At 40.9% G+C, this 24,953-nt stretch overlaps 1 protein-coding gene across 12 annotated transcripts in view; it reads right to left on the bottom strand.

The window, feature by feature from the left end:
- The window catches only part of BEST3 (bestrophin 3), a 63,976-nt gene that overhangs the window by 18,777 nt on the left and 20,246 nt on the right, over positions 1-24,953 (bottom strand). For 9 of the 12 annotated variants that reach the window (XM_070789295.1, XM_070789296.1, XM_070789300.1 and 6 more), the window contains 4 exons: positions 24,264-24,341; positions 24,002-24,154; positions 20,189-20,269; positions 18,133-18,284 (listed from right to left, as the gene is read on the bottom strand). In XM_070789295.1, the coding sequence (XP_070645396.1) occupies positions 18,133-18,284; positions 20,189-20,269; positions 24,002-24,154; positions 24,264-24,341 (464 nt within the window). Of the gene's footprint in view, positions 1-2,458; positions 3,247-18,132; positions 18,285-20,188; positions 20,270-24,001; positions 24,155-24,263; positions 24,342-24,953 lie in introns of those variants that run through there. The other 3 variants (XM_070789307.1, XM_070789297.1, XM_070789302.1) reach the window with 3 other exon arrangements.

The following is a 24,953-nucleotide window of genomic DNA, read 5'->3' as shown; positions in this document are numbered from 1 at the left end:
AAGAGTTGGACATGACTTAGAGACTGAACAACAACCTCTTTGTTAAGGATACTTAATTGACTTCACAGACCTATTCCTTGAGAACACTACCAATGTGAGGAAGTTTTGACATATTTGAATCATGGCAGAAAGCCCAATACAGCAGTGATTTTTGAAAAGGACTTCAGTCAGCAGGTTTAAGGTTGCCAGACTGAGAGCTGCTCTTAGATGAGCAGCACACTGTGAGCACAGCCCCACGTGGACGCCCCTCACAACACACTTGAGTGATTCACTTCTTAAGCAGCACAACCTCTCTTCTCCAGAATTTCAGGTCCTTTAGCTGTTATGGATGAATATTTTGTTAGGGTTTTTTCCAATGCCTTAAAGGGGTCTTTGCTGCTTTACTCTTGGCTGCTTTGATTTCCAACACAGGATTAAAGGGAGTTATGAGACTTCAGGTCTTTAATTTCCATGTATTCCATTCCTCAGAGCCTTAAAAGTATGTGCTAACAGATAAATCCAAGTATCTAAAAATAAGAATTTTGGAATGAACTCATGATGGTAAAATGTGCAGAAAGCATTCTCCCTAAAGCTAGCTTCGGTGGCCTGGGCCTGAATCTTATTTTTCATTTGCTTAAAAGAGAAATTTATTTTCAGCAAATTTGACTTGAGTTTGAATATCCTAGGTTTCATTTGGTCAGTTCAGTCACTCAACTATGTCCAACTCTTTGTGACCCCATGAACCGCAGCATACCAGGCCTCCCTGTCCATCACCAACTCCTGGAGTTTACCTGAACTCATGTCCATTGACTCAGTGATGCCATCCAATCATCTCATCCTCTGTTGTCCCCTTCTCCTCCCACCCTCAATCTTTCCCAGAATCAGGGTCTTTTCAAATGAGTGAGCTCTTCCCATCAGGTGGCCGAAGTTTTGGAGTTTCACCTTCTATATCAGTCCTTCCAATGAACACCCAGGACTGATCTCCTTTAGGATGGACTGGTTGGATCTCCTGGCAGTCCAAGGGACTCTCAAGAGTCTTCTCCAACCACAGTTCAAAAGCATCAATTCTTTGGTGCTCAGCTTTCTTTATAGTCCAACTCTCACATCCAAACATAACTACTGGAAAAACGATAGCCTTGACTAGATGGAGGTTTTTTGATTTGGTTAGGTGAGGTTTATCAAGCATTAAGTGTCTGCTACTGCCTGAAGAAGATCTAATAATGTTTTCATTTAAGGGTTTGGGTATGTTTTCTTTTTTTTTTTTTCTTTTTTTTTAAATTTTATTTTATTTTTAAACTTTACAATATTGTATTAGTTTTGCCAAATATCGAAATGAATCCGCCACAGGTATACCTTTGTTCCCCATCCTGAACCCTCCTCCCTCCTCCCTCCCATACCATCCCTCTGGGTCGTCCCAGTGCACCAGCCCCAAGCATCCAGTATCGTGCATCGAACCTGGACTGGCAACTCGTTTCATACATGATATTATACATGTTTCAATGCCATTCTCCCAAATCTCCCCACCCTCTCCCTCTCCCACAGAGTCCATAAGACTGATCTATACATCAGTGTCTCTTTTGCTGTCTCGTACACAGGGTTATTGTTACCATCTTTCTAAATTCCATATATATGCGTTAGTATACTGTATTAGTGTTTTTCTTTCTGGCTTACTTCATTCTGTATAATAGGTTCCAGTTTCATCCATCTCATTAGAACTGATTCAAATGTATTCTTTTTAATGGCTGAGTAATACTCCATTGTGTATATGTACCAAAGCTTTCTTATCCATTCATCTGCTGAGGGACATCTAGGTTGCTTCCATGACCTGGCTATTATAAACAGTGCTGCGATGAACATTGCGGTACACGTGTCTCTTTCCCTTCTGGTTTCCTCAGTGTGTATGCCCAGCAGTGGGATTGCAGGATCATAAGGCAGTTCTATTTCCAGTTTTTTAAGGAATCTCCACACTGTTCTCCATAGTGGCTGTACTAGTTTGCATTCCCACCAATAGTGTAAGAGAGTTCCCTTTTCTCCACACCCTCTCCAGCATTTATTGCTTGTAGACTTTTGGATGGCAGCCATTCTGACTGGCGTGAAATGGTACCTCATAGTGGTTTTGATTTGCATTTCTCTGATGATGAGTGATGTTGAGCATCTTTTCATGTGTTTGTTAGCCATCTGTATGTCTTCTTTGGAGAAATGTCTATTTAGTTCTTTGGCCCATTTTTTGATTGGGTCATTTATTTTTCTGGAGTTGAGCTGTAGGAGTTGCTTGCATATTTTTGAGATTAGTTGTTTGTCAGTTGCTTCATTTGCTATTATTTTCTCCCATTCTGAAGGCTGCCTTTTCACCTTGCTAATAGTTTCCTTTGTTGTGCAGAAGCTTTTAAGTTTAATTAGGTCCCATTTGTTTATTTTTGCTTTTATTTCCAATATTCTGGGAGGTGGGTCATAGAGGATCCTGCTGTGATGTATGTCAGAGAGTGTTTTGCCTATGTTCTCCTCTAGGAGTTTTATGGTTTCTGGTCTTACGTTGAGATCTTTAATCCATTTTGAGTTTATTTTTGTGTATGGTGTTAGAAAGTGTTCTAGTTTCATTCTTTTACAAATGGTTGACCAGTTTTCCCAGCACCGCTTGTTAAAGAGATTGTCTTTAATCCATTGTATATTCTTGCCTCCTTTGTCAAAGGTAAGGTGTCCATATGTGTGTGGATTTATCTCTGGGCTTTCTATTTTGTTCCATTGATCAATATTTCTGTCTTTGTGCCAGTACCATACTATCTTGATAACTGTGGCTTTGTAATAGAGCCTGAAGTCAGGTAGGTTGATTCCTCCAGTTCCATTCTTCTTTCTCAAGTTAGCTTTGGCTATTCGAGGTTTTTTGTATTTCCATACAAATTGTGAAATTATTTGTTCTAGCTCTGTGAAGAATACCGTTGGTAGCTTGATAGGGATTGCATTGAATCTATAAATTGCTTTGGGTAGTATACTCATTTTCACTATATTGATTCTTCCAATCCATGAACATGGTATATTTCTCCATCTATTAGTGTCCTCTTTGATTTCTTTCACCAGTGTTTTATAGTTTTCTATATATAGGTCTTTAGTTTCTTTAGGTAGATATTGGGTATGTTTTCTTGATGTGCATCTTATGGACAACTCTTCTTTTGGCTGCTTGTGGGTGCTTTATTAATCTTGGTTACTAGTGTTTCCATGGTTAAGCTAATGAAACGATGCCTCAATCGAAATAGCAGATCAGAAAGCATTCTATATTATGACAAAGAACAAAGAGCTTCAGTTGAAATCATCTTAGGTATGGTAATGGGAATGGAGTTCAAATAGGAAAGATTCTTTTTCATTGTTCAGTTATTTCATAGAATGTTTTACTAAGTGGAGATTAGAGGCTGTGCAATAAATAATGTGGTTTATTAAAAGCTCAAGACAAATATATCTATGAAAGCATTTCTATTCTAGGTGCTATGTACAAGGATTGGGAGATGGAGCTTCAGCATTGCTTTGGTGTTAGAAATTTAAAAATGCTGTTTTAAAACAGAAGCCTTTAACAAATCTTTAAAAATGTTCAAATCAGATTCAGCAAAGAAGGAAGAGCTTTGTCAGTTACATCTTTCTTTGAATTAAGATATGATAAGGGACTTCCCTGGTGGTCCCAAGGCTAAGACTCTGCCATCCCAATGCAGGGGGCCTAGTTTGATCCCTGGTTAGGTAACTAGATTCCAAATGCCACAGCTAAGAGTTCCCATGCCACAACCAAGACTGGGGCAACCAAATAAATAAAAATAAACATTAAAAAAAGACATGATGATGGTTGGATGTGGTGGGAACACATTCCTGCTTCACTGGCTGCACAGGTACCACTTCCCCTTGCCCTTTGCAACATCCATCCTCAGCCCTTCCCTCCAACTCAGGCTCTGAGGCCTCCCTCCTTGTGAGCAGCCCCAGCCCCTGCTGCCCCCCAGGTTTTCTCTAGGCCCTTCTCTGTCAATTCCCCTGGCTCCCATGTCTTCCCTCCCCTCTCCCTTCACTCTACCTGTCCTTTTTCAGTCCTTTTTCAGAGCTAGAAGAGACATTGATTTGTTTCTTTATTATATCTTACTTCATCTTATAAAGGCTTTAAGGTGGCTTATAAAGATAATAACAATGCAATAATGTCTAAAGACAGGGTTAGAATAAGGAAAAGTCTTCCCAGGTTACTCAGTAGTAAAAAGTCTGCCTGCCAATGCAGAAGATGCGGTTTAATCCCTTGGTTGGAAAGATCCTCTGGGAAAGGAAATGGCAACCCACTCCAGTATTCTTGCCAGGCAAATCCCATGGACAGAGAAGCCTGGAGGTCTGCAGTCCATGGAATCACAGAAGAGTCAAATACGACTTAGTGACTGAACCACAACAAAGAATAAGGAACACTAACAAGATGAGACCAACAGGGTGCCTAGAGATCCATGCCAAAAAGTGTTACAAACGGACTAAAGGTGGACTGTGGATTTGGTTTTCAGTAGCCAAAATGAAAAGACCATCATCAATGATAAGATCCATAGTCTGTAAGAGAAATAGTGTAAGAGTTACCCATAAGACGCAAAGCTTTTTTTTTCTCCCCATGGATGGCTGAGATAAATTTTTTCCATGGGTCCTTTGATGAAAGGGATGCTAAATCATACAGTGGACATACAGTGGACAGTACTCCAGTGAATACCATAGGCAGTCTTGGTGGATCTGTCCAGACAGGACCAGGGCGTAACAGCGAAGTGCAATTCCACAGGCATGGTTAAAGTAATTCCAAGGATGGGTGGTAGCATAGGGAGGGCAGATTCCCCTTTTCCTGTAAACATGCTTAAGGTGTTCCCATCCTAAAATGTTATAAAATAGTTTAAAAATATGACATTGTCCTTGACCTTATGTCTCATTGGATACTGTCTACTGTATCTCCTCTCCACAATCCAGACTTCTCAAAAAAAGAGTTCATGTATAGTTAACGAGTTAAGGAATTATTTTGAGTTTTGGGTATTTTGTTTTTAAGGCATGAAAGTGGTATTGTGGTTATATTTGCTTCACAGTGGGTAAAGATGAGTGGGAAGATGTATGAAACCAGGTTGGCCATGACTTGATAACTGAAGGTGGGTGATGGCTACCTGAGATTTATTATAGTTTGTTTTCTACTTCTGTATATGTTTGAGTTTTCCTATTATAAAATTACTGGAAAAATGGGTTACATTGGCAATCTTGATCTCCTTGCCTCCCAATCACCCCTCAACCTGCTGTAATTTAGCTTCTGCCTCACACTCTCACTTAAGTCTCCAGTCGCTTTAAAATGCAAACTCCTATGGTGCTTTTCAGGCTTCATGTTGAAACTTCCACCCTTGGTCTCTAGGACAGGGCATTCTCGGGGATCTTCTCCTGCATCTGTAGTGAGGATTCCTACTCTCTTTCAAGGACCCCTTTATTCTGATCACCCTTTAAGTGACAGTGTTCTACCCTTTGTATTCTGTCCTACTCACTTGACACGGTTCCTGGGTGCTCTCCCCCACTCTTTCGGTTCTAACACACCCACGTAGTGATAACAGTTAAAAGCATCCCTCTGCTTAGTTTTGTCTCTGTGCTCCCGGCCTGTTGGACATCTCCATGTGAATTGCCCACAGATGCCTTAAATGCAACCCACGCGAAAGGAAGCTGGCTCATATTTTTCCCTTTCAGCAGCTCTTTCTCACTACTGTCTTCCTTAGTTCATTACCAATCACTCCATCATTTTAAACTCCTCCTCTCTCAAATCTGTCCCTTTTGCCATCTCCACTGTCAACATACCGTGAAGCACTGCGCTACTTTGGCCCTTATGCTTTTCTGTCTAAACTATACCAATGGCCTGCTCACTGGTCTCTCTGGCTCTAGTCTTATCCCTAGGCATCCATCTTTCAGCCAGTTGCAAGGACAACTTGTTTAAAACACGAATGTGACCATGTCATTTAATAGCTTTGGAAAAAGGCTGAAACTCTTTACTCAGACTCTAAAACCCTCTGTGATCCTTCCTTACCTCTCCCTCCAGATTCATTTCTTGGCTCTTCTGCTTTGCATATCAAATTGTTATTCTAATAGAAACATGTTTCACTTGTGGCTCTGAAGTAAAGAATCTCTGCCAATGCAGAAGACTCAGATTTGATCCCTGGGCTGGGAAGATACTCTGGAGAAGGAAATGAGAACCCACTCCAGTATTCTTGCCTGGAAAATCCCATGGACAGAGAAGCCTGGTGGGCTACAGTCCATGGAGTCACAAAGAGTCAGACACAACTTAAGACTAAACAACAACAATAGAAACACAGAGTAGAAAAATCACTGCCAGGGACTAGGAGGTTGGGGGAAATAGGGATAAAATAGGTAAAAAGGTACAAAGTTTCAGCTGTAAGATGAATAAGGTCTGATAATCTAATTAAAACATGGTGAATATAGTTGATAACACTGTATCATGTTATTGCAATTTGCCAAGGCAAACCATTCAATATCACTGTAATCCAAGTCTATGCCCAACCAGTAACGCTGAAGAAGCTGAAGTTGAACGGTTCTATGAAGACCTCCAAGACCTTTTAGAACTAACACCCAAAAAAGATGTTCTTTTCATTATAGGGGACTGGAATGCAAAAGTAGGAAGTCAAGAAACACCTGGAGTAACAGGCAAATTTGGCCTTGGAATACAGAATGAAGCAGGGCAAAGACTAATAGAGTTTTGCCAAGAAAATGCACTGGTCATAGCAAACACCCTCTTCCAACAACACAAGAGAAGACACCAGATGGTTAACACCGAAATCAGATTGATTATATTCTTTGCAGCCAAAGATAGAGAAGCTCTATACAGTCAGCAAAAGCAAGACCAGGAGCTGACTGTGGCTGAGACCATGAACTCCTTATTGCCAAATTCAGACTTAAATTGAAGAAAGTAGGGAAAACCACTAGACCATTCGGGTATGACCTAAATCAAATCCCTTATGATTATACAGTGGAAGTGAGAAATAGATTAAAGGGCCTAGATCTAATAGATGGGGTGCCTGATGAACTATGGAATGAGGTTCATGACATTGTACAAGAGACAGGGATCAAGACCATCCCCATGGAAAAGAAATGCAAAAAAGCAAAATCGCTATCTGGGGAGGCCTTACAAATAGATGTGAAAAGAAGAGAAGCGAAAAACAAAGGAGAAAAGGAAAGATATAAGCATCTGAATGCAGAGTTCCAAAGAATAGCAAGAAGAGATAAGAAAGCCTTCTTCAGCAATCAATGCAAAGAAATAGAGGAAAACAACAGAATGGGAAAGACTAGAGATCTCTTCAAGAAAATTAGAGATACCAAGGGAACATTTCATGCAAAGATGGGCTCCATAAAGGACAGAAATGGTATGGACCTGACAGAAGCAGAAGATATTAAGAAGAGATGGCAAGAATACACAGAAGAACTGTACAAAAAAGATCTTCACGACCCAGATAATCATGATGGTGTGATCACTGACCTAAAGCCAGACATCCTGGAATGTGAAGTCAAGTGGGCCTTAGAAAGCATCACTACGAACAAAGCTAGTGGAGGTGATGGAATTCCAGTTGAGCTATTTCAAATCCTGAAAAATGATGCTGTGAAAGTGCTGCACTCAATATGCCAGCAAATTTGGAAAACTCAGCAGTGGCCACAGGACTGGAAAAGGTCACTTTTCATTCCAATCCCAAAGAAAGGCAATGCCAAGGAATGCTCAAACTAGTGCACAATTACACTCATCTCACACGCTAGTAAAGTAATACTCAAAATTCTCCAAGCCAGGCTTCAGCAATATGTGAACCATGAGCTTCCAGATGTTCAACCTGGTTTTAGAAAAGGCAGAAGAACCAGAGATCAAATTGCCAACATCTGCTGGATCACGGACAAAGAAAGAGAGTTCCAGAAAAACATCTGTTTCTGCTTTATTGACTATGCCAAAGCCTTTGACTGTGTGGATCACAATAAACTGTGGAAAATTCTGAAAGAGATGGGAATACCAGACCACCTGACTTGCCTCTTGAGAAATCTGTATGCAGGTCAGGAAGCAACAGTTAGAACTGGACGTGGAACAACAGACTGGTTCCAAATAGGAAAAGGAGTACATCAAGGCTGTATATTGTCACCCTGCTTATTTAACTTCTATGCAGAATACATCATGAGAAACGCTGGACTGGAAGAAGCACAAGCTGGAATCAAGATTGCCGGGAGAAATATCAACCTCAGATACACAGATGACACCACCCTTATGGCAGAAACTGAAGAGGAACTCAAAAGCCTCTTGATGAAAGTGAAAGAGGAGAGTGAAAAATTTGGCTTAAAGCTCAACATTCAGAAAACAAAGATCATGGCATCCAGTCCCACCACTTCATGGGAAATAGATGGGGAAACAGTGGAAACAGTGTCAGACTTTATTTTTCGGGGCTCCAAAATCACTGCAGATGGTGACTGCAGCCATGAAATTAAAAGACGCTTACTCCTTGGAAGGAAAGTTATGACCAACCTAGATAGCATATTCAAAAGCAGAGACATTCCTTTGCCAACAAAGGTCCGTCTAGTCAAGGCTATGGTTTTTCCTGTGGTCATGTATGGATGTGAGAGTTGGACTGTGAAGAAGGCTGAGCGCCGAAGAATTGATGCTTTTGAACTGTGGTGCTGGAGAAGACTCTTGAGAGTCCCTTGGACTGCATGAGATCCAACCAGTCCATTCTGAAGGAGATCAGCCCTGGGATTTCTTCGGATGGAATGATGCTAAAGCTGAAACTCCAGTACTTTGGCCACCTCATGCGAAGAGTTGACTCATTGGAAAAGACTCTGATGCTGGGAGGGATTGGGGGCAGGAGGAGAAGGGGACGACAGAAGATGAGATGACTGGATGGCATCACTGACTCGATGGACGTGAGTCTGAGTGAACTCTGGGAGTTGGTGATAGACAGGGAGGCCTGGTGTGCTGCCACTCATGGGGTCGCAAAGAGTCGGACACGACTGAGCGACTGAACTGAACTGAAGACAGTAGAACTTAAAATATTCTTACAAACAAAAAAAAGAGCGATAAATATGTGAGGTGAAGGATTTGTTAATTAATGAGATGGGGGAATCCTTTCACAATGTATACATATATCAAATCACCACAATGTACACTTTATCTTATAATTTTATATGTCAACTCCATTGCAATAAAGCTGAAATGTTAAAAAATTTTGCTTTGAATACACTATCATTCCTTTCTGTCTTTGCCTATACCTAGAATGTACTCTCTGCTGCATCCCCTCCTTCTGTCTATATGCTATATGCAAATTCATTCCTTTTTTTGGCTGATTTTCTTTTCTTTTTTTTTTGACTGTGCTTTGTGGCTTGCAAGATCTTAGTTTCCCAACCAGGATCAAACCTGGGCCCTGGCAGTGAAAGCACCAAGTCCTAACCACTGGACCACCGTGGAAATCCTTCCAAATTCATTTTTTTTTTAATCTTATTTTAATTTTTAAAATTAGACTGTAGTTGATTTGCAATGTTGTGTTAGTTTCAGGTCTACAGCAAAGTGAATCAGCTATATCTACCTATCTATACATCTCCACTCTTTTTTTAAGATTCTTTTCCCATATAGGCCACTACAGAGCACCGAGTAGAGTTCCCTGTGCGATGCACTAGGTCCTTAATAGTTTTCTATTTTATATATAGTGAAAGCGTTAGTCACTCAGTCATGTCTGACTCTTTGCGGCCCCATGGACTACATATAGCCTGCCAGGCTTCTCTGTCCATGGAATACTCCAGGCAAGAATACTGGAGTGGGTAACCATTTCCCTTCTCCAGGGGATCTTCCTCACCCAGGGACTGAAGTCGGGTCTCCTGCTTTGCAGACAGATTCTCTACCATCTGAGCTACCAAGGAAGCCCATATAGTAGTGTCCAAATTCATTCTTAAAGATGCATATTAGGGACTTCTCTGGTATTCAGTGATTAGCTCTGTGTTCCAATATAGGGGATGCAGGTGTGATTCCTGGATGGAGAATTAAGATCCCACATGCCACATCTTGCAGTCTAAAGAATAAAAATTTTAAAAATGAGATGCATACTATATTCCCCAACTGAAAGGGGCTTGCTTTATCAGACCCCATGAAGAGTACCTTCAGTGTGCCCATAAAACTCTCAACATTTCTCTATCACTGCATTTACCACATAGTTTTATAACTAGTCTCATTATGTTTGAGGGCTTAAAAGACGTGTTTTTTTGTTTTTTTTTTTTAATTTGTCTTTGTTTTTGCCTATTCCTAACATCTGGCATAGAACCTACCATATACTAGACCCTAAAAGAAAATTTTGCTTGAATAAATGAACATGTGTACAAGGAAAATGATAATTTAAATTTGCACTTGAGATAAAAATGAGAAGAGGAATTACTTTATTTCAGTAATGTATATTTTGAAAAATGTGTAGAAAATAGAGCAATATTTTGAACATGTTCCTGAATATAGAGAACAAAGAAATTGTCTCCAAGGAGTTTCCTTTTTTTGTGGAAATGCGTAGTGTGCTAAATGAGAAAAAATGTATGAGGCAGAGTAATTTCTCAGGTTGCCCTTGGATAGTCATATTGTTATTCAGTTACTGAAAGACATTGCCTCCATTTTGGAATTTCTGAATTGTGGGAATTGTGATTACAAACCTGAAACATTGATAGGAAAAGATGAGGGGAATCTGATTTCTGAATTAAATATGCTGGGAACATATATCTTAAAAAGAATAAGAAAATTTAAAAAAATATTCAGGAAGGGATTTTAAATGCCCATTGAGATGTTTGCATCCATACCATGCCGGCACCTAGTCTTCATCCAAATGAGAGAAAAACGTATTGGCTCAGTCATCATCAACCGCCTGTGCTACAATGATCCTTACCTTTACTGCCTTTTCCCTGAACCTCACTCAGATGATTTACTTGGTATTGATGTTGTATTTGGTGAGTGAATAATTCAATGCTTAGCAAATTATCTTTTAAGATTTTAGAGGACACCTATTGTCTTCGCCAGCCCAGCAGACCATTCACCCTTCTCCTGTAATAGCACCTTCATCTTTCTTGCCAGCATCACTTGCTCCATATCGTTGGTTGGAGCTGACCATACCCTTTGGTCCAAAGACGGATGCATGAAACAGCATTAGCTAATCAAAATATCATGTTTTCTTGTTGATAGTTATTGGTTCAGAAACAGACACGTTTGCCAAACCTAGCCAATCGTAATGAATCCAGTACTCTAGTTTTCGGAGTTGGAAAAGAGATGTAGTTTTCCCACAGCATTTATTGAGAAGACAGGTTGTACACCTGGAGCTGCTGGCTACCATCTTGTCTGTCTGCCATCAGGAAGGGAGAGCTTGGCCGGAAGCTGAGCCAATGGAGAGAAAAGCAGAACTGAGAGACAGAGAGGGCAGTGCAGGTCTTGGTGACACACGTGAGCCTCTGCACCCAGCCACATCCAAAGCTAGGCCACTTCCTGGATGTGAACCAAGAAATCCCTTTTTGCTTACGCTATCTTGAGTTGGTTCTCTGTCACTGGCAACCAGAAACATCTTGTCTAATAACATACTCATGGGAAAAAGCAACGCTAATGGATTGAAGAAAACATTCTTGCTGACTTCCAAAACCCTGAATTCTTGCAGTGACCTTTCCTGGATTGTGAGGCTGACTTTAGAGTTCTCATTCATGCAGAAAGTCAAGACCAAGTAACTTTTGCCTAGTTGTTTCTTGAACAGTTAGTTCTAGTGGAGTCCAGTTAAACTCACAAAAACCTCCCCTAAAAGACTCTAGCTTTTGCCTGTGCCTGCGAGTAAATAGGCAATAGTAACTAGTAGTAAATATGCCATCTTAATTACTAGTAAATAGGCCATTATAACTAACAGTAAACAGATTAGATCTGATAGACAGAGTGCCTGATGAACTATGGACAGAGGTTTGTGGCATTGTATAGGAGACAGGGATCAAGACCATCCCCAAGAAAAGGAAATGCAAAAAAGCAAAATGGCTGTCTGAGGAGGCCTTACAAATAGCTGTGAAAAGAAGAGACGCAAAAAGCAAAAGAGAAAAGGAAAGATATACCCATTTGAATTCAGAGTTCCAAAGAATAGCAAGGAGAGATAAGAAAGCCTTCCTCAGCGATCAATGCAAATAAAGGAAAACAATAGGATGGGAAAGACTAGAGATCTCATCAAGAAAATTAGAGATACTAAGGGGACATTTCATGCAAAGATGGGCACAATAAAGGACAGAAACGGTATGGACCTAACAGAAGCAGAAGATATTAAGAAGAGGTGGCAAGAATACACAGAAGAACTGTACAAAAAAGATCTTTAAGACCCAGATAATCATGATGGTGTGATCACTCACCTAGAGCCAGACATCCTGGAATGTGAAGTCAAGTGGGCCTTAGAAGGATCACTACGAACAAAGCTAGTGGAGGTGATGGAATCCCAGTTGAGCTATTTCAAATCCTGAAATATGATGCTGTGAAAGTGCTGCACTCAATATGCCAGCAAATTTGGAAAACTCAGCAGTGGCCACAGGACTGGAAAAGGTCACTTTTCATTCCAACCCCAAAGAAAGGCAATGCCAAAGAATGCTCAAACTACCACACAATTGCACTCATCTCACACGCTAGTAAAGTAATGCTCAAAATTCTCCAAGCCAGGCTTCAACAATACGTGAACCGTGAACTTCCAGATGTTCAAGCTGGTTTTAGAAAAGGCAGAGGAACCAGAGATCAAATTGCCAACATCCGCTGGATCATCAAAAAAGCAAGAGAGTTCCAGAAAAACATCTATTTCTGCTTTATTGACTATGCCAAAGCCTTTGACTGTGTGGATCACAGTGAACTGTGGAAAATTCTGACAAAGATGGGAATACCAGACCACCTGACCTGCCTCTTGAGAAACCTGTATGGAGGTCAGGAAGCAACAGTTAGAACTGGACATGGAACAACAGACTGGTTCCAAATAGGAAAAGGAGTACGTCAAGGCTATATATGGTCACCCTGCTTATTTAACTTATATGCAGAGTACACCATGAGAAACGCGGGGCTGGAGGAAGCACAAGCTGGAATCAAGATTGCCAGGAGAAATATCAGTAACCTCAGATATGCAGATGACACCAACCTTATGGCAGAAAGTGAGGAAGAATTAAAGAGCCTCTTGATGAAAGTGAAAGCGTAGAATGAAAAATTTGGCTTAAAGCTCAACATTCAGAAAACGAAGATCATGGCACTGGGTCCCATGACTTTATGGCAAGTAGATGGGGAAACAGTGGAAACAGTGGCTGACTTTATCTTTGGGGGGCTCCAAAATCACTGCAGATGGTGACTGCAGCCATGAAATTAAAAGACGCTTACTCCTTGGAAGGAAAGTTATGACCAACTTAGATAGCATTTCAAAAGCAGAGACATTCCTTTGCCAACAAAGGTCCATCTAGTCAAGGCTATAGTTTTCCAGTGGTAATGTATGGATGTGAGAGCTGGACTATAAAGAAAGCTGAGTGCCGAAGAATTGATGCTTTTGAACTGTGGTGTTGGAGAAGGCTCTTGAGAGTCCCTTGGACTACAAGGAGATCCAATTAGTCATCCTAAAGGAGATTAGTCCTGGGTGTTCATTGGAAGGACTGATGTTGAAGCTGAAACTCCAAAACTTTGGCCACCTGATGCGAAGAGCTGACTCATCTGAAAAGATCCTGATGGTGGGAAAGATTGAGGGCAGGAGGAAAAGGGGACAACAGAGGATAAGATGGTTGGATGGCATCACTGACTCAATGGACATGAGTTTGGGTGGTCTCCAGGAGTTGGTTATGGACAGGGAGATCTGGCGCGCTAAAGTTGATGGGGTTGCAAAGAGTCAGACACGACTGAGCGACTGAACTGAAGTGAACTGAAATAGGCCATCATAACTAGTAGTTCAGTTCATTTCAGTTCAGTCACTCAGTCGTGTCTGACTGCGACCCCATGAATCGCAGCACGCCAGGCCTCCCTGTCCATCACCAACTCCCAGAGTTCACTCAGACTCACGTCCATCGAGTCAGTGATGCCATCCAGTCATCTCATCCTCTGTCGTCCCCTTCTCCTCCTGCCCCCAATCCCTCCCAGCATCAGAGTCTTTTCCAATGAGTCAATTCTTCACATGAGGTGGCCAAAGTATTGGAGTTTCAGCTTTAACATCATTCCTTCCAAAGAAATCCCAGGGCTGATCTCCTTCAGAATGGACTGGTTGGATCTCATGCAGTCCAAGGGACTCTCAAGAGTCTTCTCCAGCACCACAGTTCAAAAGCATCAATTCTTCGGCGCTCAGCCTTCTTCACAGTCCAACTCTCGCATCCATACATGACCACAGGAAAAACCATAGCCTTGACTAGACGAACCTTTGTTGGCAAAGGAATGTCTCTGCTTTTGAATATGCTATCTAGGTTGGTCATAACTTTCCTTCCAAGGAGTAAGCGTCTTTTAATTTCATGGCTGCAGTCACCATCTGCAGTGATTTTGGAGTCCAAAAAGATAAAGTCTGACACTGTTTCCACTGTTTCCCCATCTATTTCTCATGAAGTGATGGGACCAAATGCCATGATCTTTGTTTTCTGAATGTTGAGCTTTAAGCCAACTTTTTCACTTTCCTCTTTCACTTTCATCAAGAGGCTTTTTAGTTCCTCTTCACTTTCTGCCATAAGGGTGGTGTCATCTGCATATCTGAGGTAAGTAGGTCATCTTATCTAGTAGTGAATATGCCAACTTAACCACAGGATCTCTCTGACAACTGGTAACTGTTTGCTTCATTTTTACCTCCTGGTTTGCTTTCAAGCATTTTATTTTCTGTGACAGATATCCAGGCTTAGTTAAATATGAAAAATAGTTTAGACTTGTTCAATCTTTCTGTGCCAAAGTTTGACATCCACAAAAGAGATCTGTACTAGTTGACAATTATAATGCTCTTCAGTTATTTATAGAGTGTTTTTATGCTTACCATTTTGTTTAATTGTCCCAATAATCATTTGGATTATGTATTTTCTCCAAGGCCTTACAAATTCCTAATACTATGTTTCTATATTTAGAAATACGAGGAACACATATTTTTGTTTTATTATTAATTTTTTTTGGCTGTGCCACACAGCTTGTGGGATCTTAGTTCCCTGGCCATGGGGTGAACCTGGGCCCATGACAGTGACATCGTGGAGTCCTGACCACTGGATCACCAGGGAGTTCCCAAATACATAGCTTAATACTTTCTAAAGAATACAGACACTTGCATAGGAATGTGAAATTATGATGATTAGGATGAATATGTAGATCAAGATTAAATCTTGAGACCAAAAAAAAAAATCTTCATTTTACGGAGTCATACTCAATTGTGTCTGACCTTTTGTGACCCCATGGAATGTAGCCCACTAGGCTCCTCTGTCCATGGGATTCTCCAGGCAAGAATATTGGAGTGGGTTGCCATTTCCTTCTCCAGGGGATCTTCCTGACCCAGGGTTGAAGCCACATCACCTGTGTCTCCTGCACTGGTAGGCAGATTCTTTACCACTGAGCCACCGGGAATGGACGCAAGTGGCACTTGCAGTCCAGACAGAGTCCTCATGACTCCCCAGCCCTACCAGTGGTGTTGCTCCCCTTTCTTTTACAAGTCAGATCTTCAAATACTTTGCATTAATCAATGACGGGAGAGGAGGGGAAGGTTAAAGCTTATAGAGTGATCTGAAAACAAACTGACAGAAAAACATCTATTAATTTTCAAAACTGAGAAGGTTGCCAGATATCTGTGAAACTACCACTGCAGAATATATTACAAAAGACTGAGAAGTGCAGACAGCAGGGAATTACTATTTATAGAGACTGAGCAATCTGCTGGAGTAGGGATGAGTACCTTGGTCAGGAGGAGGCCCTGGACAGGAGGGCCCAGGTTTAGCAGGCATCTAGAAGCAGAAACAAGGCCAGCCTGGAGTAGCCACCTTTACCAAGCTGTGCTTGGAGAGCAGCAAGGCAAGTTTCCTGACTCCTTCATTGTCTTGTTATTTGCCACAACGCCTGAAATTATACTTTCAGTCATGTTTTTCTTTGAGTCTTCAAGGGATTTCAGCCTCAGAGGTTCTAGGAGCCCTAGGAGACATTCAGGGCTTCCCTGGTGGCTCAGTGATAAAGAATCCACTTGCAATGCTGGAGATGCAGGAGACATGGGTTTGATCCCTGGGTCAGGAAGATCCCCTGGAGGAGGGCATGGCAACCAACAACAGTATTCTTGCCTGGAGAATCCCATGGACAGAGGAGCCTGGCAGCTTACAGTCCATGGGGTTGCAAAGAGTTGGACATGACTGAAGTGAATTAGCAGCAGCAGCAGGCAGCAGGCAGGAAACATTCAGCTAAGAGTAAAGCATTATATGGACTGGATTGAAGCTAAATATTCTCATATTAGCATTAAACACAAGATAACAGGCCCCAAATGGAGTCATCTTGCTAAGCACCATGTCACGAAACCAAGACTTAATTACAGTTTCAGTTTTCCCAGAAATGGAATCTTAAGCCAGTCAATCAGGAATTGCCTGATCAGCACTGGTTAGGTATTCTGCCTGTTAGACCCCTGCCATCTCCTATAGGAAAGTGACCTTGCAATAAACAGCCCAGTTTTTTTTGCCATGTGTAACTTCCTTATTCCTGCTCCTTTCTGCCTATGAAAGGCTTTCATTTGTATAGTTCTGTGGAGCTCCTTTGTGTTCGCGAGATTGGATGCTGCCCAATTCAAGAATCGGTGAATGAAGCAATAAGACCTTTAAAATTTACTCAGTTGAATGCAAACATAGAAAACAGACTTGTGGACACAGAGGATGGGATGAACTGAGAGAGTAGCATGGAAACATATGCATTATCATATGTAAGACAGATCACTAATGGGAAATTGCTGTAAAACGCAGGGAGCTCAGTGTAGTACTCTGTGGCAACCCAGAGGGGTGGATGGGGTGGGGAGGAGAGGGAGATGCAAGAGGGAGCGGACATATGATACCTACGGCTGATTCATGTTGGTGTGCGGCAGAAACCAACACAATATTGTAAAGCAACTTTCCTCCAATTAAAAATAAATACATTTAAAAAAAGCTTAAGGAGGGAATTTCAAAAAAATTTATCCAGTTGAATTTTGCTTTTTAACAGTAGCAAAAGAGAAGGGCTGAACAGTGTGAGAGGGAGAGAAAGAGGGTCACAGGTGGCAACTTTAGACATGATCTCACTTCATAAATCTGCCTAGAGCGGGCCTCAGGGAAAAATGAACTACAGTTTTGCCAAAAATTATAAGAAAAATTCTGTAAAAGTTTTTCCTTTTTCTATAATTTTTTGGAGGGGTTCTTTTTACTTTTCTAAATTTGTCCACACTCCTTTTTTTAAGTTACTTGGAAACCGTGGCATCTGCCTTCAGCAAATATACTTAAACTTCCTCCACATTCACACATCTCTGCAAAATCAAATACATGATCAGATTTAATAAAATTATTCAAGAACTGTGCATGATTTACTGAAGGCCTCAGCCCATTTATTTAAAGCTCACAGTACGTATGGACAGATTGTTATGTTCAAACCACTGAACAGAGACTGGCATGTACACTAAACAAGTCAGTTTGATCAAAGCATAATCTTGGAGGAAACTTTTTTGATAAAATTTACCTTAAGGCTTATTTGTCTCAAAATAGTCTAGCACAGTGCTTACACATGGTATATGCTCAATAAATACTTTTTAAATGCATTTCATTATGATGGTCATAATTAAATAATAAATAACAATATAATTAAATAACTACTCCAAGTTGGAAGGAAAAGAAAAAAAAGATAGTTTCACAACTATCAGAAAAATTTGCTGTGGTATAAAAGCAAGGTGAAATGCAAATTACCCTCAAATACACACACACACACACACACACACACACACTCCATATTTAAACCAGAAACTACAGTCATTTTAATTTCTCACACTCTTGGACATATTAATTATGTCTGAAAATTTGAAAAGGCTACCATTATGGGATATTAATAATTGAGAGTTCTTATGAAAGTAACTTCAGGACCACAGTATAAAAAGATCAGAACAGTGACTTACTTGTTTTCTAAATGTTGGTGAGTTTTAGAAATGCACTTACCCCATTTGGACGGTTGACCCCAGAAATGAGGGTATGCAGTAGTCAGCAGCTGCCAGTGTGTATGGTGGACGAGCAGCAGAATCATCCCAGTAAATATCCTTCTTCATCTTGGGTAAGCTCATGTGCATTTCATCCACAGCCAAAAGAGAGACCTAAAATCATCAGTATAGTGTTAGAATAATTCTGATGTGAACTGCATTAAGAAAGAATAAGTTCCAGTGGGTGAATGAAGTTTGGAATGGGATAGAACACAGTGTGAATGAGTGAATATATAAAGGTCCACGGTTTATATTTGCTACAACTAGAGCTGCTACAGAGAGTTGTACATGTGGTTCATGAGAGCACTTGGCAGTGGGGGTAAGTGGGGCCGTAAAGCTACCCAGACCAGATTCATCAAGCCACGTACCCCAGTGGAGCACACTTATCTGGAGGCAGGAGAGACACCTTTTTATTCTTTGCTCAAAATTATCTAATTGTCTAGTGGGTATCCTGACAGCAACCACATAATCCCAGATGTTATAGGAAGCTGAAGATTTCAATATACCATTTCATTGATTCCATAAGTACATTTATACTTGATATCACTTCTTATTTGCCGTGACTTTTTGTTTGTTTGTTTAGAAAAATATATCAACAAGTATATACTGCTTGCAGTCACCATGGTCTTCTCCTCTTGTCTTTAACAAATTGATACTTGAATAAATTATTAAACTTCTGGGAATCCAATTTTTATGGTGAGTGGTGTAGGCGTTACAATTCCTCCTTAACAGGCTGACAATGTGATTGTTGGGGGTCATACAGAGGTCGTGATCTGTGAGCTGCACCAGGGTAATGGGATATGGGCTTCTCTCCTGTGTCCTTGGAATATACATTCCGCCCATTGTCCCCATAGTGGGAGATGTTTCAAGGATACGGTCTTGAGAGATCAATGTGTTGTTGAGGCCATCTGGGCTGACTACATGACTGAACCCCAGTAAGGCTTCTATATCAAATTTTAGGATTCTGGCAGGTAGATATGGAGGTCTATTCACCTTGTATCTACCCAAGACAAGCCTCTTGAGTAAGTTCCCTAGCTGTTAAAACTGTCACATACCAACCTAACTTGGTCTGCCTTTTCCTTTGGTCTCCCCTTTCCCTCTGTGTACAGGGGCTAGCTTGTGAACCAACAGTAAAATGTTTGATACTGTTTAAGAACCAAGTAAGGACTTGAAACAAATGGACAAGCTGAAGGCCTTTTCTTAGTTAGGTTTTCAGGAAAGAGAATGGTTGGAGGAGAATCTTGCCTAAAATAAAAGTTCTCTCATGCTACCTCTTCATAAATAACTTCTCTGGAATAATGCTTCAGCGTAAAAGCCCTGGGGTCCATCTGGTGCCAGTAAGGGAGATTTTGAGACACAGGCTGGCCTGGCTCCACATTCTCAGTGTCCAGCTGCTGGACATCTGACTGTAGGATCTAATGATATGCATTTTGGAACTCACATTGTATTATGGCTGCCACGTTATGTCACTGTTAATCTTTTTAGGTGGCAATTGGAAACAAATTAAAAATGTATTAAAATATTGGTCTGTACTGAGATGGAAAAGTGAAAGTGAAAGTGAAGTCGCTCAATCGTGTCCGACTCTTTGTGATCCCATGGACTGTAGTCTACCAGGCTTCTCTGTCCATGGGATTTTCTAGGCAAGAGTACTGGAGTGGGTTGCCATTTCCTTCTCCAGGGGATCTTCCTGACCCAGGGATTGAACCTGGGTCTCCTGCATTACAGGCAGACGCTTTACCCTCTGCACCACTAGGGAAGCCCACTGAGATGGAAGAGGCTATGTAAAGCTAATAAAGAAACCTACAAAGAAAACTGGCTTAAAGTTCTATTGAAAAAGGATGGAATTTCACTGGAATTGAGATCCAGTGAGGTTTATAAAGTTCCAAAAGAACCTGTAAGCAACATACTGAACAGCCAAACCTCTTTTGTTTGTGGCTAAAGCTCTTAACTTCAGAGGCCTGTGTTCAGAGTCTGTTTAGATGATTAATGTTTGTAAAGGAAAGAAAAGCTTCTCTAACCTGCAGATTTCTGTCAATGCACCAGTTAGTTTCAAAATCATCATCATCTTCTCCAAAAGGATTGATAAGCTGCTCAGCTACCTGCAATTGAGAAGATAGAATGAGTCCGCCACGATGCTTGTGAAGACTAAGAGTGGAGGTTGGAGAGGATTCCTGTTTCACTCTCTGATTTTGTCACCTTTCACAGTAGGAAGCCTAGAGTGGAGTGGGAGTGGGTTGGTAAATACACAGGTATTTATCAGTCAGCAAGACTGAACTCTCAGACCATCAATCGTGCACCTGCATGGGTCTGCTCTTCAAAGGCTCTGTCTATTCAGCTGGTGACAATGCAGGTCCCATCAGGAGAAGCCATGGGATGTTTAGGAACCAAAAGACTTATTCTCAAGTACAAATCAGCCAGCAAATATCAAAGGAATTCTGACAATATGCTAGGCACTTCAAGGGGTGCAGAGCCTGTGCTCTGAAAGAATTTACAAAAGCCCAGGTAATGAGAGAAAATGTAACTGTGCGCAAGGTTAAAGAGCAAAGAAAGACTTAAATCACAATTAAAGAAAATATTACAAGGAAATTTCACAATAACTGGACATAACTACTAAGTGAATGAGTCAGAGAGCTAGTAAGTCATAAAGCTGGACTTTTTCTTACTTAGTTTTAACTTAAAGGATTTACTGCAAGTTACTTAGAAGTTACATAGGTTTTTATCATATATCTTCTAATAGTCGGTCAGTATTAGATGTTCTTACCATGCTCCTGAATTGAACAGCCTTCTTTTAAAAACAACTTTTTTTGTGACCACACTGCATGCTGTGGGATCCTAGTTCTCGACCAGGGATCAATCCCATTCCATGCTCTGCAGTGGAAAGGCAGAGTCTTAACTACTGGACTGCCAGGGAAGCCCCTGAATAGCCTTCTTGATGAGAGACTTATATGCCAAATGAGACTCACCTGTTCTTCTTTTTGATTCATTCCCTTTGATTTTTTTATTATTTGGATCTGTGTGTGTGTGCATATGTGTGGTTTTACATTGGGCTTAAATGTGAAAAACTTACAAGTGTATAAAATAAAAGCACCATTGATTAGTTGAGTTCCTAGATTCTGAGACTTCTTGGTAAAAAAGATCTATCTATATATTTTTTAGGATTTAGGTCTAATCACTTACAGCTGTTCTCGACATTGAGTGAACATCAAAATTATCTGAAAAGCTTTTAAAGAAAATTGATGGCTAGGTCCTTCCCTCAGAGATTCTGATTTAATGGATGTGAAGCTGAGCCAGGCATCAGTAGTGAGCAGAGCTCCCAAGAGATTTGATTGTGTGGCCATTGTTGAGAACCACGGATAGGGAAGGATAGCCCCCTGTTCTAAGGGACAGCCTGGCAGGGCTGGTGCCTGGATCAGTCAGCTGCACAGCAATATCCATGAAAGAGTCTGTGAATGCAAGTTCCAAGGGGTTATCTACTCTTTCTTGCCTGGTGCGAGCATGCGTGCTAAGTCGCTTCAGTTATGTCTGACACTTTGTGATCCTATGGACTTTAGCCCTCCAGGTTCCTCTGCCCATGGGATTCTCTAGGCACGAATACAGGAGTAGATTGCCATGCCCTTCTCCAGGGGAATCTTCCCAACCCAGGGATTCCAACCTGGGAAGCCTATTTTTGCCTGGGGTTTTCTTTAAATAAAATGGGCCACTGGATGGATCCTGAAAATACTTTTGTTACATCCAGAATTTCACTTTTTTGATATCAGTCCTACATATAGTATTACAGTCTACATTTAACTACCAAAATGATATCCATGATTTTGATAGCCTGTCACAACGATAGCCTTTACTCAATTTGAGGCTCCGTTTCTAGCAAATAACTGAGTAATAGACTGTTCATAAGGTTAAGCTGGGTTTTCTACACTTCAGTATTTATAACTATTAGAATGGTCAAGACAAAACAGCTTAGAAATTGACTTACAATCCACTGGATGGGAAAACTCCCTTCTCTTAGAGTCGCCTGTCAATAGAGCTAAGATTTTCTTTTCATATTTTGCCTTCAAAAATATTTTATAAAGGAAAAGAATGTTAATATTTTATTTTTGGGGGGCCACTCTGCACAGCATGCAGGATCTTAGTTCCCTGGCCAGGGATCGAACCCATGTCCCTTGCAGTGTAGGCAGGAGTCTTAACCACTGAACCACCAGGGAAGTCCCAAGAAGGTTAATATATTAGAGAGCACTTCAGAAGGCAGGAACTGCTGACTGTTCCTTCCAGCCTGGCTGAACACTTCACATGGGCACAAAATGAAGAATAAAAAGCTCAGCACAACTCAGGCAAAAGGACAATAGAAGACCAGAATGATTGAGGATCAAGTGTTGGGCCAGTAGTGGCGATTTTCTGGAGAAGGAAATGGCAACCCACTCCAGTGTTCTTGCCTGGAGAATCCCAGGGACGGGGGAGCCTGGTGGGCTGCCGTCTATGAGGTCGCACAGAGTCGGACACGACTGAAGTGACTTAGCATCTGTTTATAAAGATAGAGTGTACTTTTTCTCTAATGAGAAATGAGAGCTGTTAGTCTCTCTTGCTCTTCGTCTTAAATGGGTAAAAATAATCCACTCACTGTCATCTGGTTAAAAATGTTTTTGCCATTTGTAAAGGAAATGCCTTTACTCTTTGGAGGGTAACTTGAAATGCCAACATATTTATTTTTTTCCTGGTTAAGATTCAAACCAATGAAAGTAAAGGCGTCTGCAGGGAAAAGGCTGCGACAGCATGGAAGGCCTGGATGTGCATGTCGACATGTGGCTGTTTGGAAGGTCAGACATTTGAAATTCTACTTTATTAAAGTTATCTTCAAACTGTCCTTAGATTTCAGTTACCTTAAAGAAGTCATAATCTTTGACCTTTTTCTGTCACATACTAAAGAGAAGGAAGAATCAGGTTTCTGATGTTGTTACACACATTGGGGTGGAAGAGAGATGGTGGTGGGAACAAATAAAATTTAATGCTGATGATTGGACTAGTTCTTTTCATTGCTCTGACCTGCTTTTAATTTCCTGGCAAACCACATGTTGTCATTAATCTTGGTGTTTCTGGTTTTGATTCCGATGAATTCCTTCGAGTCTCAGTTCTGGTTTTGAAAATGGAATGCGTTTAATGTCGTGGGGCAGCTAGTGGGATTTCAGGGAATAGAAGCTAACTATTTAGAGTTGAGCAGAGCCAAGATTGTTTAGTCGCTCAGTTGTGTCTGATTCTTTTCAAGCCATGGACTGTAGCCCGTCAGGCTCCTCTGTCCATGGGATTTTCCAGGCAAGAATACTGGAGTGGGGTGACAATTCCCTTCTCCAGGGGATCTTCCTGACCCAGAGATTGAACCCACATCTCCTGCATTGCAGGTTGATTCTTTATCACTGGGCCACCTGGGAAGCCCAGAACCAAGATAAAAATATAATAATCATGCTTAAGTCTGAGATACAAGACTTCTTATTTACTTTCTTTTACTCTGCCTAGTCACTTGTTGTGGTATAAAATATCAATGCAGGTATACTTAATACTTTAATTACATTATCATAATCCTAGTGAGAGCACACAAAGACTTAACACAATCAATGCCATAAAAGAGTAACGTCTTTGCATAAATGAGCTCTGCAGTACAATACTCACCACATCCCTGCCACTTGAACTCCCAGTTGAAAAATAGTAACATCTCAGCTATTAAATGTTAAATCTACCTTGGAGTCACTCATGAATGAGTGATTCAGTAAGGGATCAGTGTGCAGAGTTTGGAACAGGACCTAGACTGTAGGAGGGTCTCAGGCATGGAGACTGTTGGCTACCTTGAGCCATCCTGCGTAGAAGAAGAATTGTAGGAGAGTGAAGACTGGAATGTAAAGATCTAAGTCATGTCCTGCATAGCCTTTGGTGGGATCCAAAAACTGGCGTCCAATCAGGCAAGCAAAGAAGAAGGTGTAGACAGCCAGCGTGACCACCTGAAACAGAGAGAAACCCTACTGAGAGCACAGCCCTGGCTGCCCCGAGAGAGCCAGCATGCCAAAGTGGGCAATGGAAAGAAAAAATCACATGCCAAGGATTTGATACCTGGGTGTAAACCAGCGGAATCCCAACCCAGTCATAACCAAATAAGAGGCTGCACCAGGAGCGAAATCGGTTCATTTCCTAAGCCAGAAATAGATAAAGCATGATTTACTAAGATGATAGGTGTGGTAAATAACATTTACTAGGATTCAGAATATGGCTGTGGCTTTTAGAAATACACCTATAAAATAATGATCATGACTTCGAAAGACTAGAAATTGGTTTTGAAGGCCACTCCAAAAGGAAAATTTTGAAAATGACAAGCTAATGACATCATTCAATGATGTGCAAAAGGGATAAGTACAGTTTAAAAAAATATAAAGATAAATCAGGATGGTATAGAAATATCCCCTACTCTATTGAATTCATAATTTCCCACTATAAATTTATAGTCCCAAAGGGGTGGTGGAAATGCAGTAGTTAATATTTCAAAAAAATCATTTCTAAATTATGTGGAGAGCAGGTTATTTTTTGTTTCCTCTTTTTTGAAAACATGCTTACTGAAGATCTTAGAAAAAAGCCTAAATACATCTATGCCTTTTCCCCCAACAAAGGACCACTTTAGAATACTTCTATTGATAGAAAATCTATCTCTGTTAAAGCAGAAAGGATTGAGATCCATTGATTTCTTTTTTCTCTACTGAACACAAGTTATTATTTAAGACTGAGAAAGAGTATATGTAATTTGGGAGC

This window comes from Bos indicus, chromosome 5, assembly GCF_029378745.1.
Source record: "Bos indicus isolate NIAB-ARS_2022 breed Sahiwal x Tharparkar chromosome 5, NIAB-ARS_B.indTharparkar_mat_pri_1.0, whole genome shotgun sequence".
Lineage (NCBI taxonomy): Eukaryota > Metazoa > Chordata > Mammalia > Artiodactyla > Bovidae > Bos > Bos indicus.
Note: the sequence above shows the minus strand (reverse complement) of the source record. Positions and strands in the feature narration are given on the sequence as shown.